The sequence below is a fragment of the Microcebus murinus genome, chromosome 11 (genome assembly GCF_040939455.1).
Source record: "Microcebus murinus isolate Inina chromosome 11, M.murinus_Inina_mat1.0, whole genome shotgun sequence".
NCBI lineage: Eukaryota > Metazoa > Chordata > Mammalia > Primates > Cheirogaleidae > Microcebus > Microcebus murinus.
Genome location: NC_134114.1, coordinates 3499707 through 3516393, shown reverse-complemented (window position 1 = coordinate 3516393; position 16687 = coordinate 3499707). Strand labels below are relative to the sequence as shown.

The window sequence follows — 16687 nt, the reverse complement described above, 5'->3', positions numbered from 1 at the left end:
GAAATCACACCAGTCCCATGGACGGCAACATTCCCCCAGCCTGTCAGTGGGCCTGTAGCCCTGCCGCTGTGGGCCAGTGCCCTTGCTCTCCAGTGGCAAAGCAACACTAATTTTCTTATATTGCTAGACAAACAGGAATAGAAATATCTAATTACCAACTGTGGAATCCTTATCATCGGTACCTGACAGTAAAAAAGCAGTTTGGGATGGTGGGGTTCACAGCTTATCATCAAACACCAGTGAAAGTATTACAAGACCCTGGGGTTGGTGAGTATCCTTGTTAGAATAATGGGGAGGATTTCTTGAACACACGGTGATGAGTGCAGAAGCCAAGCACTCCCCAAACTCTCCTGGCTAGGAATTCCGTAAGCACAAGAGAAATGCTTAGGATAAGAACAAGAATACGCAAGAAAGAGAAGGAAACATAATGGTAAGAAGATGATGAAAGAAAGACGCAAACATTCAAGAGGACGGGTCACGGAATGATCCAGGGGCATTTGAGGCGATGCACAGACACTGTGTGCCAACCATGGATGCCGCAAGAAGCCTGGGCCCTGCTGTCCTCCACACAGGGACATCTCAACCCCTTCCATGGGAGGGTGGCTCCACCTCACTAGTTCCTTCAGTCCCCTGGGGGACCATAAACTGTGAGGATCAGTCTACCAAAAATGATGCTAGTGATAACAAGCACATGACATCAAGGAAAGATATATTTAGGGACACTCTGTTTTTTGAGGTGGAAGAACATAAAAACATACTTTTTAAATACTGTCTTTAAAACTATTTTTAAAGACACACTTTGGTGACCCAATATCTTGTCTTCTGTTATCTAGATTTCACTGATATGAAGTGAGACTTAGGACACTCCTCATCACTCTTCAATTATTAATATGGCTGCCAAGTTGACACAGAGAAACGTTTTATTCTAGGTGATATTCTAAAAGATTGTACTGTTTTTTTCTGTTTTTGTAGATAAAATAATTTACATTCAACATTTGAATATTAATATTCCTAAAAAGATGGGTACCTTATACAAGGCCCTCTGAAATTACACATGGAATGCTGACATTTCCTCCACTACAATGTCTCCCTATCCTCTTAGAGATTTCTACTAAATAAAGACATTGGTAAACCCAAAACCTCTTACAGGCTGACAAGACTTACAGAAAGGCTCAAATTATTTTTCCTCTTTATTTTAGTCTCTGGAGTTCTGAAAATGGCTCTTTTGATTGGAGCATAGTAAAACTAAAAGAACTATCACTAATGAAATTTCTTATGTGTGAGATATCAATCCACAAGTAAAATGTGAAACACACACACACACACACACACACACACACACACACACACACCCTTTCACCTCCCATTAAGTTGACCACACAGGTGGTATCGGCCAGAAGGATGACCTACCATGTTGAGTATCGTCAGCACATAGGTGGTGATATTTTCATGGCCATGGTTTCGCATCATCATTTTGTCGACCACCACCAATGTCTCCACGTTCAGTTCTTCGTTTCTGTGGGACTTCAGAAGAGAGCGCTTATTCCGTAAGTAAGACTTGTACTCATCAGGCAAGATGTAAAGGTCTTTGCTGGGAGGTTGGGGCATGTCTATGGAGGAACATGCAGAGAGCAAATGAAAGCCATGGTCACCTCACGAAACCAGCACTGTGACTCGCCATGAAGAAATCTGGTCTTAAAAATGAACATTCATGATAAAACCATACAAGCTTTAAAACTTTGTGATACAAAAACTTGTGCTAAATTAGAACACTAAAGTGAAATAAAGCTTGTATAGTCTAGATGTGGTGGAAATCATTGCTGTATCTACATTTATGTAATGTGCTGATTTAAAACAAAAGGGGAGCTCTGTGGCTCTGAAGTCCTGGTGTCTAGAAGCACAATGCTTGAAGACTGTAAAACACAGAGCTCTGTGGGACAGGGCTCCTCCACAAAGACAAAGCAATGGAGCTAACAATTAAAAAAAAATAGCCCTGGCTCACATTGTGTTCCTATTTGAAAGCTTTTGATGACACAAAGGATTTTAAAGTTGATTTCAACGTCTGGACATAAAACTGGTTTGTCTACACTGTTTCAAATGGATTATAAACTGCTTGAGCTGGGTTATTTATTGCAGCACTTACTGCAGCACTTAATTTCCTAGAAAGTACCAAAAATATTTACCTAATTTGATTAGAAGACAAAATATACTCTGTCTTCCTGGAGTAATCTCTTTAAAATACTTTTGCCATGTATAATCCTTACGTTAACACTATATTAAAAACAATTAGGTTTAGTGGATGCCTCAGAAAATGTGGTCAGAATTGTTTCATGCAAAAGTAGTTTTCAAAAAGCCCATAAATTTAGGCGGTGGGCATCCAATAACCATGCAAACTGGATTCATGGAACACACGGTTAGCAGATGCTGTTTTATTTGACTGATATAATCAATACCTTTTTTCTCTCTTTGCTAAAATACTTCCAAACCTAAATGAACCTTTTAGAGAATAATAATGACACTGGCTAGTGTTCACTGAGCACTCATCACTTGCCATTAACCTTTATGCAATCTACATAGGCGTGAACTCCACCCTGGGAGCTGTCTAGCGTCACTCACTCACTTTCTACGCCAGCCCAGGAGCACACGCTGAGGATCAGGCCACAAAAGCAGAGGGGATGAACGTAACTGCTCACAGCCCTTCCCTAGAAAGTATTGGAAATGGGTTTCAGATCTAGACGATGTGGTCCAGAGCCCTTGGTCTTAATTCCTGCTGGTGGAAAAACGTGTGCAGGATGAAAACAGGATGCAGCATAGGGTCCTCAGTATTGGGCACAAGAGGTGGAAGCAGGGTGGGTGGTGATCTCGCTGGCCAAGATTTTCACCACCCATCAGAGCAAATGACTGCCCCAAACATGGTGCTTGCAGCACTGTCCCTGAAACAGGTGAGTCCCTGCTAAACACCTGCCCGCAGCTGATGTCTGCAGCTGAGAAGCAGCGGGCCTGTGCATCAGCCTGAGTTCAGCCTTGCTGTGGATTTAAGCAAATCAATCTGCTATTGTTTGCCCCTTTTCAAAGACAGATGCCTAAATGAATACAGAGAAAAAAACATGCATTTTCTGAACTGCAGACTCTAACAGAGAAGTGTCCTTGTAAGTGTGACCTCCATGGAGACAGAAAACCAGGAGCCCTCTCCCACCTGGCCTTCCCAGCATGAAAATAGCCATGAGCAGATAACAAGGGGTCCTGGGAATTAAATGCTTCAGCCTGGAAGCAATGGTGTTGATTCTGCTGATGGTTCATGGGCCCAGGCTAGTCGCATGACCCCCTTGTGCCAGCCACTCAGGGCCCAGGAGTACAGTACTGCCACCTGCACAGCTGGGAGGGGACAGGGATATCTGGCAAACTGAACAGCAGGATGCTAATCAGCAATGTCTTTCACCAGCAAGAGTCATTTTGTTGAGCATTTCTTTTCTAGTTCTATTATGAAAATAATGGAAACTTTTTTCTGTTTTTTGAGTTCAAAATTTATTATAGAATTTAGTAGTCTTTTTCAAGTAACTGCCTTCTACCAACTCCCACTACTGAGACTCTGAAATGCCTCCCCAGGAAACATTTGGTACACACACACACACACACACACACACACACACACGCCTATGCACATGCTCACATGTATACACTAAACTGAGGATAATCTCTGCTGCCTTGCATTCAGAGATGTGCCTTAGCTGTGCTACTGGCCTGAATGACTCTGACACTCATTCTATGAAACCAATATCACCTTCATACCAAAGCCAGGAAAGGATACAACAAAAAAGAGAAAACCACAGACTAATATCCCTTATGATTATAGATGCAAAAATTCTCAATAAAATCCTAGCAAACCAAATTCAGCTGCACATCAAAAAAAAAAAAATAATAATCCACCATGACCAAGTGGGCTTCATCCCAGAGATAAAAGCATGGTACAACATATGCAAATCTATAAATTTAATTCATCACATAAATAGAAGCAAAAACAAAGACCATATGATCATCTCAACAGAGGCAGAAAAAGCACTTGACAAAAGCTAACACTCTTTTATGATAAGAATGCTTAACAAAATAGGCATAGATGAGACATATCTCAAAATGATAGAAACCATATACAACAAACACACAGCCACCATCATACTGAACAGGGAAAAATTGAAAGCATTCCTGCTTTGAACTGGAAGCTGACAAGGTTGCCCACTATCACCACTTCTATTCAACGGAGTGCTGGAAGTCCTACCAAGAGGTATCAGGCAAGAGAAGGAAATCAAGGGTATCTAAATGGAGAAAGAAGAGGGCAAACTATTTTGCTCTTTGCTGATGATATGATCTTATATCTAGAAAACCCCAAAGATTCTGCCAAAAGACTCCTGAAATTGATAAATAAATTCAGCAATGTCTCAGATTATAAAATCAAGGTACACATCAGTGGCATCCATATATGCCAACAACAGTCAAGGGGAGAATTAAATTGAAAACTCAATATCTTTCTCAATAACAACAAAGAAAATAAAAATTCTTAGGAATATATTTAACAAGGGAGGTGAAAGACCTCTACAGGGAGAACTATGAAACAATGAAGAAAGCAATAGCAGAGGACGTTAACAGATGGAAAAACATACCGTGTTCATGGAGAGGCAAAATCAACATTGTTAAGATGTCTATACTATCCAAAGTGATTTACAGATTCAATGAAATCCCCATTAAAATACCAAAAACATTTTTCATAACTCTAGAAAAAATAATTCTATGCTTTATATGGAACCAGAAATAACCCTGAATAGCCAAAGCAAACTTAAACACCTTTCGGACCACATAGAAATCTCTAAGACAAATACCAGGGGCCGCACGTTTTTGGGCAAACTGCACGTTATTTAAATGATCATAACTACAGATCATAATGCACTTTAGGTATTGTTTTTCAATAATTATAACATTTTTATTTACAAAAACAATTAAACAACTAATTAAACAATTAAAGTTCCTAGTAATTTTTTAACATATGGTACTGTGGAAAATATTTATTTATTATGTCCCCTTTCTTCATTCTTGATGTTTTCATTTTCAAATTTGGCATAAACCTCCACTCTGCCTAATAGACAAGACATCAGCGTATTGACATCTAAAGTCCATAACAGATGGCACGCGAAACACGGGAAAACTCGTGAGCAGTCCGAAAAGTGTTAAGCAAAAAGCACAATTCAGGAAGCATCACCTTACCAGACTTCAAGCTATCCTACAAGGTTATAGTAACCAAAACAGCATGACACTGGGACAAAAACAAAGACATAGACTTATGGATAAGAACAGAGAACCCAGATATGAAACCATTCTCATATTGCCATCCAATCTTTGACAAAGCAGACAAAAACATACACTGGGGAAAAAAATCCCTATTTAATAAATAGTGCTGGGAAATTGGATAGCCACATGTAAAGAACTAAAACAGGATCCCCACCTCTCACTGCTTATAAAAATTAACTCATGATGGATAACAGACTTAAATCTCAGATAGGAAACTATAAGAATTCTAGAAGAAAATGTTGGAAAAACTCATATATACCAGCCTCGGCAAAGACTTTATGAAGAAGACCCCAAAAGCAATCACGACAACAAAATTTAACAAATGGGGTTTGCTTAAATTAAAAAGCTTCTGCACAGCCAAGGAAACAATAAATAGAGTGAATAGACAACCTACAGAATGGGAAAAAATATTTGCATGCTGCACATGTGATAAAAGGCTGATAATCAGAATCTATAAAGAACTCAAACAAATCAGCAAGAAAACATCAAATAACCCCATAAAAAAGTGGGCCAAAGACATGAATAGAAGCTTTTCAAAAGAAGATAGATAAATGGCCAATAAGCATATGAAAAAGTACTCAACATCTCTAACCATCAGGGAAAAGCAAACCAAAAGCACAATGAGATATCGCCTAACTCCAGTGAGAATGGCTTTTATCAAAAAGTCCCAAAACAACAGATGCTGGCATGGATTTCACAGAGAAAGGAACACTCAGACTTTGCTGGTGGGATTGCAAAGTAGTACAAATTCTGTGGAAAGTAGTATGGAGATACCTCAAAGAACTAAAAGCAGACCCACCATTTGATCTGGCAATCCCACTATTAGGTATTTACTAAATGGAAAAAAGTCATTTTATGTAAAAAAACAACAAAAACAAAAACAAAACACTTGCACTTAAATGTTTATTGCAGTACAGTTCACAATCAGAAATAAAGATGTGGAATCAACCCAAGTGCCCATAATATGTGAGTAGATTAATAAAAGGTGGTATATGTATACCATGGAGTACTACTCAGCCACAGAAAAATGGTGAACTAATACCTTTTGTAATAATCTGGATGGAACTGGAGACCATTCTTCTAAGTGAAGTATTGTAAGAATGTGAAAACAAACACCACCTATACCCACTATTACATTGGAACTAATCGTTCAACGTTCTTGTGCACATATGCAAGTAAATTCAATGGAAACCAAGCAGACGGGAGGGGGGAGGAAGGGGCAGGTAAATTCACACCTAAGGAATACAATGCATGCTATCAGGGTGATGGGTACACTTTAACTCAAACTGTACAAATGTAATTCATGTAACCAAAATGTTCGTACCCCTGTAATACTCTGAAAAAAAAAAAAAAAGATAGCCCTGCCATTTTTCCTGCAGAGATCCACATGCTTGGGCCAATTTATTGTCCCTGGTATATGACATGGAATCTGTCCTGGTCTGATCTACCCACACCATGAGCCCTGCCTGCAGAAATCCTGGCTCTGACTTTGGCCATGTCTTAGCCCTTAATATTGGTCCCAACCCTGCCAAACTCACCTCTGCTTCTCCCGTCAAGGCAGCCTCCAGCCTCTGTTGCTGGTAGACACACCTTGTTCAAATACACATCCAACCTCCAACTTTCTCAGACTCCTGTTCACCTCCATTTGTCCTCAACTTGGCTCTTCCTGCTGCCTTCCATGTGACCGAGCCTATTAAGTTCATTTGGGTTTGAGTTTTTCAAGTCCATTTGAATGTGGCACATGACTTTTACGTATAGGATGCAATGAGTTCAGATGCCACACGTGCACTAACAGTCTAAATGCTATTTATTCTTTTGTTGCAAGTGCCAAGTCATTTTCGTTCATTCGCTTTGTTCAATAAGTTTCACTGAGCACCTGCCCCGTGCCCACCTCTATTTCAAGGCACTGGGAACAGCAGCCATCAGACCAACTGAGCAGAGAGCCATGGGGCTGGGGGAGATGGGCCTTCCACAGGGATAGCTGGCTGGGGGCCCAATCAGGTGATGCCAGACAGGAGAACTCAGGGATGTGATGGGAATTCCAGCAAACATTAAACTTCCATTCCTGAATCTGTGAGAAGTTTCCACATAAAATGTAAATAACAAATCACCTCCTAAATGGTCATGACAAAAAAAGATTCTGATAAAGCCATGGTGATAAAATGTAGGTAAATTATATCCTGCATAGTCTGCCCTTTTGATGTGGTTCTATATATATATGAATTACCTCAGCAGGAAAACTATGTGAGCTTCAATAAATCTAAACCTCAGAAATATAGAATTACTGAGCAGAGATGCCAGAGTTCTTTTGAAGATGTCTGGTAGATTCTGTACTTTTGAGCAGTGTGTCATTTCATCTGCCCAGAGAACAGTTCTAAGAAAAGGTCATCTGCCATTACCTATCCATCTACCGTGGAGAGATGTTCGACATTGAACTTACAGATGATGGACGTATGCTGGAATCAGCACTTAAGTCTAGCAATGACAGTCCATAAATTTCCCTGTGGACAGACATACTTTAAATTGAAAATGTCCCATTGGCTTACAAAAACGTTCAAATCATTAAATACACAAAAATGATCGCTCTTACATACATTTCTTGCGTCTTCCACAGAAATGCTGCTTTTGTGGGAGCCCAAGGTGAAGGCTGCCACCGTGTGCGTGTTGACTTGCTGGCTCCCGCGTCCTGGCGGTCACCACGACCTCAGGGACCCTGGGCGCCTGGGCTTCCGTGGACCGCTTGTAAAGGATGTGGGAGGGAGAGCCGGCCCGTGCAGAGCTGTTGAGCTTCCCGGCAAGATGTGACGGAAGTGGCTTTAAGAAGTAATCTGCTTCTTCCGTTCTTATCATGCCTGACTGGAAAAAATAAAGAGGAAGAAAGAAAACGCAATTTTAATTTCAAGGGGGAGACATGGCCCAATCTCGAGGCATTGCATTTTTACTCTTCACAAGTGTGCTGTTCCCTCCAGTGGGAGGCACGGTGAAAGGGCTCAGACAGGTTGAGTGGAGAGCCAGGAATGAGAAAGGACTCCACTCACACAAGTTGGCTCCTTCCATCTGAATCCTGCTGGGAAGACTGCGGGCAGTCTTCTGCTCCAGGACCTGCCCACAGGCGTGGAGAGAGGCCCTGAGACACACCAAAGCCCATTAGCTTAAACCAAAACTAATGAAGGTTCAGGAAAGAACATACACTCTCAATTAGGTATTAATATTGGCAGGGGTTCTCAGATAAACAGACAAAATTAGAAGTCTAGTAGAGCAATTTGCAAAACTCTATTTAGGCGAATTTTAAAACTTACACATATGTAATACTTTCTAGAGAAAGGAAACTTAATAAAATTAATCCAGAAGAAAGCATGAGAAAATGTACTTAGGGAATCCAGAAGGTCTTTCCAAGCAAGATACTAAAAGAAATAGAAAAAAAGTTATATCATACAAACACTAAAAATGTCAATAAAGCTTAATAGACTAATAGCATAAACAACATTAAAAAAAATCTTAAACCTAAGGCATGAAACTATAAGAATTCTAGATGAAAATGTTAGAAAAACTCCTATAGACATCAGCCTAGGCAAAGAATTTATGACAAAGACCCCAAAAGCAATCACAGCAACAACAAAAATAAGTAAATGGGACCTAATCAAATTAAAAAGCTTTTGCACAATGAAGGAAACAATCAATAGAGTGAATAGGCAACCTACAGAATGGGAGAAAATATTTCATGCTATACATTTGATAAAGGGCTAAAAACCAGAATCTACAAAGAACTCAAACAAATCAGCAAGAAAACATCAAATAACCCCATAAAAAAGTGGGCAAAAGACATGACCAGAAGCTTTTCAAAAGAAGATAGATAAATGGCGAATAAGCATATGAAAAAAGACTCAACATCTTTAACCATCAAGGAAATGCAAACCAAAACCATCATGATGTATCATGAAACTTCAGTGAGAATGGCTTTTATCAAAAAGTCCCAAAACAACAGATGCTAGCATGGATGTCAAGAGAAAGGAAAACTGCTGATGGGACTGCAAACCAGTACAACCTATACGGAAAGTAGAGTGGAGATACCTCAAAGAACTAAGAGTAGACCTACCATTTGATCCAGCAATCCCACTACTGGGTACTTGCCCCAAAGTAAAAAAAAATCATTTTATAAAAAAGGCACTTACACTCGAATGTTTATAGCAGCATATATGTTTAGATGATTGTTGGTGAGCATTAGGACAAACAGGCAATTTCTCCACTGAGGCCACACACAGGAGGCTAGCCCTGCCAGAGCCGTGCTGCCTGTCTCTCCACCACAGATGTCAGGATTTCGCATGTACAATGCAATTCTAGGAAACTGCTCTTTTAGAATCTTAGGCAAATATTTCTTGTAAGAACTTCTTCAGTATTGGTAAACATGTGTGAACATACATTGCAGCATGATTTGTAATAGCAAAAATCAAAAACAGAATAAAATGTTTACCAATGAATTCAAGGTAAATATTTTAAAATAGCATTTATGTAATTAGAGAGTATATAACAACTAAAACTTAGGTAATTATGTACTGATTATAATCATAATTAAACCTTTTCTTTTGAGTTCCTGAAATGTGGCCAATATTTTCCATGAGGCCCATTTATCACTCACAGCAGTGCTGTGAGGTGTCACTAGCAGCCTCTTTCCATGGATGACGAGTAGAGATGCAGAGTGATTAAGCAATGTTTTCAAGATCAACTGGCAAGGACATACTGCAGAGGGATTTGAACAAAATCTGAGTAAGTTCAGAAACTGTAAATTTAAGGTTTCTATTACAGCTGAGGTCCCCAACCCCCTGCTTTGGCCTAGTACCCGTCCGTGGCCTGTTAGGAACTGGGCTGTGCATCACCGTCTGAGCTCTGTCCCCCTATTTCCTGCCCCCCACCCCTGCCTTTGTCTGTGGAAAAATTGTCTTCCATGAAACTTAGGAACCCAGCCTCACAGCACAAGGTGAGCAATGGGCCAACAGAGCTTCATCTGTATTCACAGCCACTCCCCATCACTCCCGTCACTGCTTGAGCTCTGCCTCTCCCGAAACCCATCCGCCCACCCTTGGAAAAATTGTCTTCCATGAAACAGGTCTCTGGTGCCAAAAAGGTTGGGACTGCTATATTACAGGTTATTCAAAAGGTATTAATTATTTTTTTAAGTATATAACAGAGTAAATAGTGTGACCTTAATTGTCTTCATTTTAAAAATGTGTATCTACACTTAAAGAATTTTCCTGGAGGACTGATGAGAAACTGTGGATGTTGGTTATCTTCAGGGGCAAAAAGTTCAATAGGAAGGATGTAAGAAGGAAGTCCCACTTCATTTTTGTATCTTTCTGCACTATTCAGGCTTTTAAAGTCTGTGTGTATCCATACTTTAAAAAAAAATCAGTGACATTGCTGGATCATGGGATAACAAATCAATTTTTAAAATTGTTATAAATGTTATTACATGTTGCTGTCATTTTATAAAACAGTTCATTATCACAGAACACCAAGGTATCATTTACAACTCTCCAATACTGAACTATCAGTATTATTGTTGTGCTGACTTTTTCAAAGTGATTTTGTTAATTTAGTACTAGGCACTGGGTTAGACACTAAGTAGGTATCTGAAGACACCGACACACAGGTGTCTGTTCTGAGTCTGCCTGTGACTTAGGGTGCCTGCGTCTGATTCTCAGTGGAGTATTGGGGAGACTTCTGCTTGAGTGCCCACCCAGCAAGGTCCTGGGCCAGGCTGTCCGGACTGTGTCTGCATATTTGTACAGTGTGGGATGACAGGCATGGAAAAGCATTTCTTAGATCTTGGGCAAAGGCCAACCAAATACAACTCTAGGAGAAAGCCAGGCTGGGAATGGGAGACATAAAAAAGGGGGAGATCAGGCTTAACACTGGGAAACAAAGCATTAGCCACAGTGCTCCTGCTGGGGGAAGAGGCATAAAAAGCTAAACTTGGTAAACTATCAGTGAAACCATCAGAGCCATGGGGGGTAGACCTCCTGGGGCCCAAATACCACCTAACAATAGAATTTATGCCAAGCCATGCTGAGTGATTTGGTAACCTTCTTGGCCACGGAGAACTCTATCTACTAAATGGAGGTACAGCACATTAAAGTTTATAATTCTGCTAGGGAATAGCCACGTATGGAATTAAATTAAATAGTGGCTAAAGCCAGTTAGGTTTAAACCTTTTCACATTTTAACTAATTGAGAACTAGCATAAATAGTCATCAATGTGTTCAACCTTGTATAACAACACTATCCAAATTGGTTCTCCACTCTTGAAAGTAATCAGTTTAAGTATTAAACTAAAGAAAAAGAAAAAAAAATCATACATGACTTAAACACTTTCCTGATATGCAAACAATTATTCCTTGCTTTTCAAACCACTCCTCAGAAGACCATCAGCTCCTTAAGAACTTGGTACAGATGTTATTCAGCATTTCTCCTGCAAGAAGAGTGGACAAATGGCCAGCTGAGACAGACACTCCAGCATTTATCGTCCAGTTCCAACATTTATTTAGTAGCTGGGTGACTTTGGATGATGTACTCAGCCTCTCTGTGCTGTTCTGTCTTCCAGGAAGTAGACGTAAGGATAACTACCCACCATGAGTTTGTAAGACTTAACAATACTACATTTAAAGCACATGACCTACAGTGAGCATTCGAAAAAGATTTGCTGAAGCCCTGAATGTCGGTGCCCCCATCGTCACAACCTTACCAAACACATCTTTGCTTCTGATCTGCTACTTTGCTTGTTGCACTCTTTCTGGCTTCCTCACCTAATACTTGTGTTCTATGACAGCTGTTCCAGCTTCAAAACCATCTCTTGTTTTCAAGGCTACACCCTGGGTGACCAAGGCTGAGAGGACCAGGCGAGACAAGGGTGTCCTGTTGGAGCTGTCAGATTTCTAAATTTTCACTAATGAAGTAATCAAGCATTACACTTGTCTCTTTAATAATTTAGTCAGAGTTACAATATTCTATATTTAAATAGCCCCCGATTTCATTAAATACATACATAAATACTTATAGTAACGGATAAGACTAATATTTTGATATCCTTTTATAAACAAGAGAAAATGAAAAATTACAAAAAAGGTTACCCCATTAGCTTACTGCATTATTAGTTTGCAAGCTTATTTAAAAGACTAGGTAAATCACAGAATATTAATGTTTTCTTCTTATCTAAATGAAGAATATCTTGGAACTCACAAAATGTCTAGTGCAACCTGCCCAAAGCGCACAGTGACCACTGGAATGTCAGCCGGGTGGATTATTAACTGGGCTTCAGAAAAGGCCAGCGTCCTCCAGGCTTTGCACAGGACAAGCTCTGCTCTCTGGGGCCTGCGTTGCTCGTGGCCAATTTTGTAAATAATTTTACATTGGAAAACTCACCAAATACTCATGTTTCCTTCCTTCATAAGGAAGGAAAGGACATGTGTTACTGCTGAGAAATGCTGTTTCTGAGCAATGTAAGTAAAGAAAATACTAAAGTTTGAAAATAGGGTGGTTACTGTATTATATTTGTCATTATTCATAACTCATAGTTGTTAGATTTCTATTAATTGTACACCTATTGAGAGTTATAAAAACTGTTCATAAAAGTTGCATGAATCACAAAACAAAATAGAAATGAAGAAGAAATGGACAGATGCCCAATCACTGGGGCTGTTTCTCCCACGGTGTGAGACTCCCACTGAACCAGTTCCAGGTGTGTCTCCCATGCCCTTCTCACAAGGGCTGGCTATCCATAAACACCATGAAGAAGTGATTTGGCTCATTATGAGAAACAGGCATTTTAATTCCCAAATAATTTCATTTTTACTCTCCAAAGTGTCATTTGTTTTAGTTATAGTCTACTCATTCTAGGTCTTCTTAGTAATATTTCAGAAACACTAGACAATTTCAACTTTTATCTAACTTTAATCAAAGCCAAACTTTGCCTTTTATTTTCGTATAACCTCATAATCAAACATGAACCTATGCCCAGACCACAGTGTCTTGTTTCATGATTACATGTGATGTACAAAAATCAAAATTTGACCAAAGCCTTCTAATAAGCTAAATAAATCAAAAAGCTCCTTCTTTCTCCAGGGCATTTTGTTTCTGGTTCTGTTTACTGCTCTCTGCACTTCAGCTGGCTCAGGCACGAGGCTTTCTCAACCCTTCTGTCTTCTAGGACAATGGGGCTGATGTGCAGGTCACAGGCATCACTCATCATCCGAAACCCAGCTAAGTCCAGGCTTCATAATTACAGTTATTTGCTCAGCTCTAAACTTGATCCCCGCAGTCACTTTCAAATTACTTATCTATTGATTCAAAAGGCTAGCATTTTGACATGGGACACTTTGAGAAAGTTTATGGTTGACACAGAATCTTGCTAGTTATGGCATTATTCTTGTCATCATAATCCACCAAAAACGACTCAGCCCTGGGTTTCTCACAAAGCCCAGGTCCTATGGCAGTGATTTCAGGGCACATCCGCAACACCTGAGCACCCGTTGTTGGTGCATGGGAAGATGGGGAAAGCTGAGGCAGGGCTGGAGAAGGGAGAAGCAGGACCTGGCAGGAGTCAGCAGGAGGTTGGCTGGACACAGGCATAGATGAAATTGGTAAGTTCTGCCTGTAGCCTGTGGCCTAGCTAAACTGCCCCATGTAACCACCAGCACAGCAGAACAAGTGTGACTTGGGTGAGGTGTCAACTATCAGCTCTCCCTACAAATACTATCACAGATGGCCAGGGTGTCTCCTGAGGCTGTCACATAGCTGTGCACACACCTAAGCCATCAGCCAGTTAGGCTTTGGGTGAATTTTATGGCAGTAAGAAGGCTGGAGGAAGCAGAGGTGTAATTTCAGAGTACAATTTAAGAATGCACTATGATTATCCCTGTCTATTCCTAATACCAATTAACTATAGATTTATTTCAGACCATTTGTGTATCTTTATGTTTCTTGCCCAGTTTTAGAAGCAGTGGTTATTTTTCTGTTAAAACTACATCACTGAAACTTCAAGGGTGCAATGCTGTGAACACCCACCTTTCAGACCTTGTCCTAGAACCTCAGAAGCTCTCATATTTTTAATATTTTAAACTAATTGAATTCACTTGGACCTTAACTAAATTTACCAAGATTTCTTAATCTTGGTAATCCTTAACCTACAATATAATCTAAGCAGTAACATAATTTATGATTAGAGCTTAGATGAAAATGATATTTGTGACTCCCAGGAGCACTACTGGCTGGAGAAGGAACCTAGAGGGAAAGCTGGCCCTCTGTTGGGTAAACATTGCTCCTCCTGTCCTTATGGTTTCTAAGAGTGGCAGGGCCCAGGAGCACAGCACTCTGCCCTCCCTTTCTCACTCCACAGCCAGTTCCTGCTCTGAGCACCCAGCACTGAGGCCCGGGGGAGCTGCGCTGTGCCCATGGAGAATGACACCAGTGAAGGGGTAGAGACGCATTGTGGCATGGAGAAGGGCATGGCAGGGGAGCTGTGGGTCCACACAGACCTGAACCCGAATCTGAGCTATTCTAGTCTCCAGCTCCACCGTGAAGGGCACATTTCTGAATTCAATGTTCATTTCCTTTAAATGGGAATACTAATTTTCACTTTCTAGGTTTGTTATCAGTATAGGAATAAGAATAGATCAAAACGCCTAACACATTTCCCACCACATAGAAGATACCCACGACAAGGTAACTGTTAGTTTTATATGTATTAATGTGCATAACAGTATATGCAGTAAATGTTTTGTAATTACCGAACCACCTAAGAGCAGATAAAGGAGAATGCTGGGGTTTGAGGAGGCCTGATAAATAATTTCATGTTTTCCTTATCTGTATTCTGAATGAATGAAAAAGTGTGAACTCAAAAAGAATAACTTGAATGGTATATATATTTACCATATATATTACTGACAAAACTGTTGGAGAAAATGAGATATTTGTTCTGGTGTGTGAATTTTCTAAAACTGGGCCCCAAATTTAGACCGATGCACTGAATTTCAGGAGGCGCTAGACCTCTGGCTGTCACCCACTTGGGGCAGTTCCTCACGTGGGGTTGCCCAGCTGGTGGCTCAGCTTATCCTGTGGCCAAGACCCACTGAGGATGCAAAGCGGCTGCTCAGAGGAAAGGGCTGTAAGCACGGAGCCCAAACTCACATCACAGTCAGTGATCCAACCTTTGGAGACAAAGGAGAAGGTCCCACATTAGTGCAGCAGAACCGGAGTAGGGGGCGACACGCACCTCTAGGGAGTGGACATACCCCTTCTGCTGCCCACCCATGCCGAGGCAGGGCCCTGCGGGTGCGTGAACAGACAGGAATGGAAGCCTGGCAAGCACCTCTCGAGGGACACTGGGCACAGATGACATGCTCCTCATCCAGAAAGGAGCCAAAGACAAAAAAGTCAGTGTGTGATCTATGCATATGCAGGAAGGACACTTACAGAGCAACCACGTGATTAATGTCCACTCGGAATGGTGATGAGGGAACCAACACTATGGAAAGGCAAACCAGCCACGGGAAGGGAAGACATGAGCAGCGCTGACGGAGTGTCACTGAGAAGGACCAACACAATGCCATATGGAAGGTGATGGATACGGAAGCCTGGTGACGAGGCCCATCTAGGAATTCACAGTGTGCCTCCAGTCACGCAAGTTAAAAAATAGTAAACTAACATGGAAACCCAAAATACACTGCTCCTTGCTAATAAGTAACTACTGGGTCAAAGAGAAAAGAAGATAATGATTAGTTAATTATAAAATGGAAAATGAGGACTTTATCTATAAAAATGGTGACATTTACTCATGCTACATTTTAAAAAATGTAGCATGAGTACATTCAAAGTTCTGAATGCTTTCATTAAAAATAAAGAAAATAAACAAACTAAACATTAAGTCAAAGAATTTTTAAAAATGCAATGAATGATCATCTAGAAACCAAAATGAATCCTAAAAAAATAAATTCAGGATGAATATATCAGTAAAGAGTAAAACAATGTGAATATTAAACTGAAGAAGTCTAGTAAATTCAAGATACAGTTCTTATACCAAAATGGACATGACTTATGAAAATATAATGAGCAAGAATATAAAAAAGTAAAGAAAATAGAGGTTATAATGAGAATGAGATTTGATTGAGATTTATAATGGGTGATCAAATTTCTCTTAGAGAGTAAATGTCATTGCAGTATGTATTCTTATTTTCCATTAGTGAATTTGGTGTTGTATGTGTTGTGCATGTCAATTTTATGACATCTTTCAGACCAATCTGTTACAAGGATTTAAGTTTATTGGAGGAAACTTTATAGACTTGTGCTGTTAAATAAGGTG

At 40.2% G+C, this 16687-nt stretch overlaps 1 protein-coding gene across 1 annotated transcript in view; it reads right to left on the bottom strand.

Annotated features, from left to right (window-relative positions):
* The window catches only part of ADAMTS16 (ADAM metallopeptidase with thrombospondin type 1 motif 16), a 133487-nt gene that overhangs the window by 94703 nt on the left and 22097 nt on the right, over nucleotides 1-16687 (bottom strand). Inside the window, exons 2-3 of the mRNA XM_020290223.2 lie at nucleotides 7932-8193; nucleotides 1411-1610 (exon numbers count right to left, since the gene is read on the bottom strand). Of these exons, the coding sequence (XP_020145812.2) occupies nucleotides 1411-1610; nucleotides 7932-8193 (462 nt within the window). The remainder of the gene's footprint in view (nucleotides 1-1410; nucleotides 1611-7931; nucleotides 8194-16687) is intronic.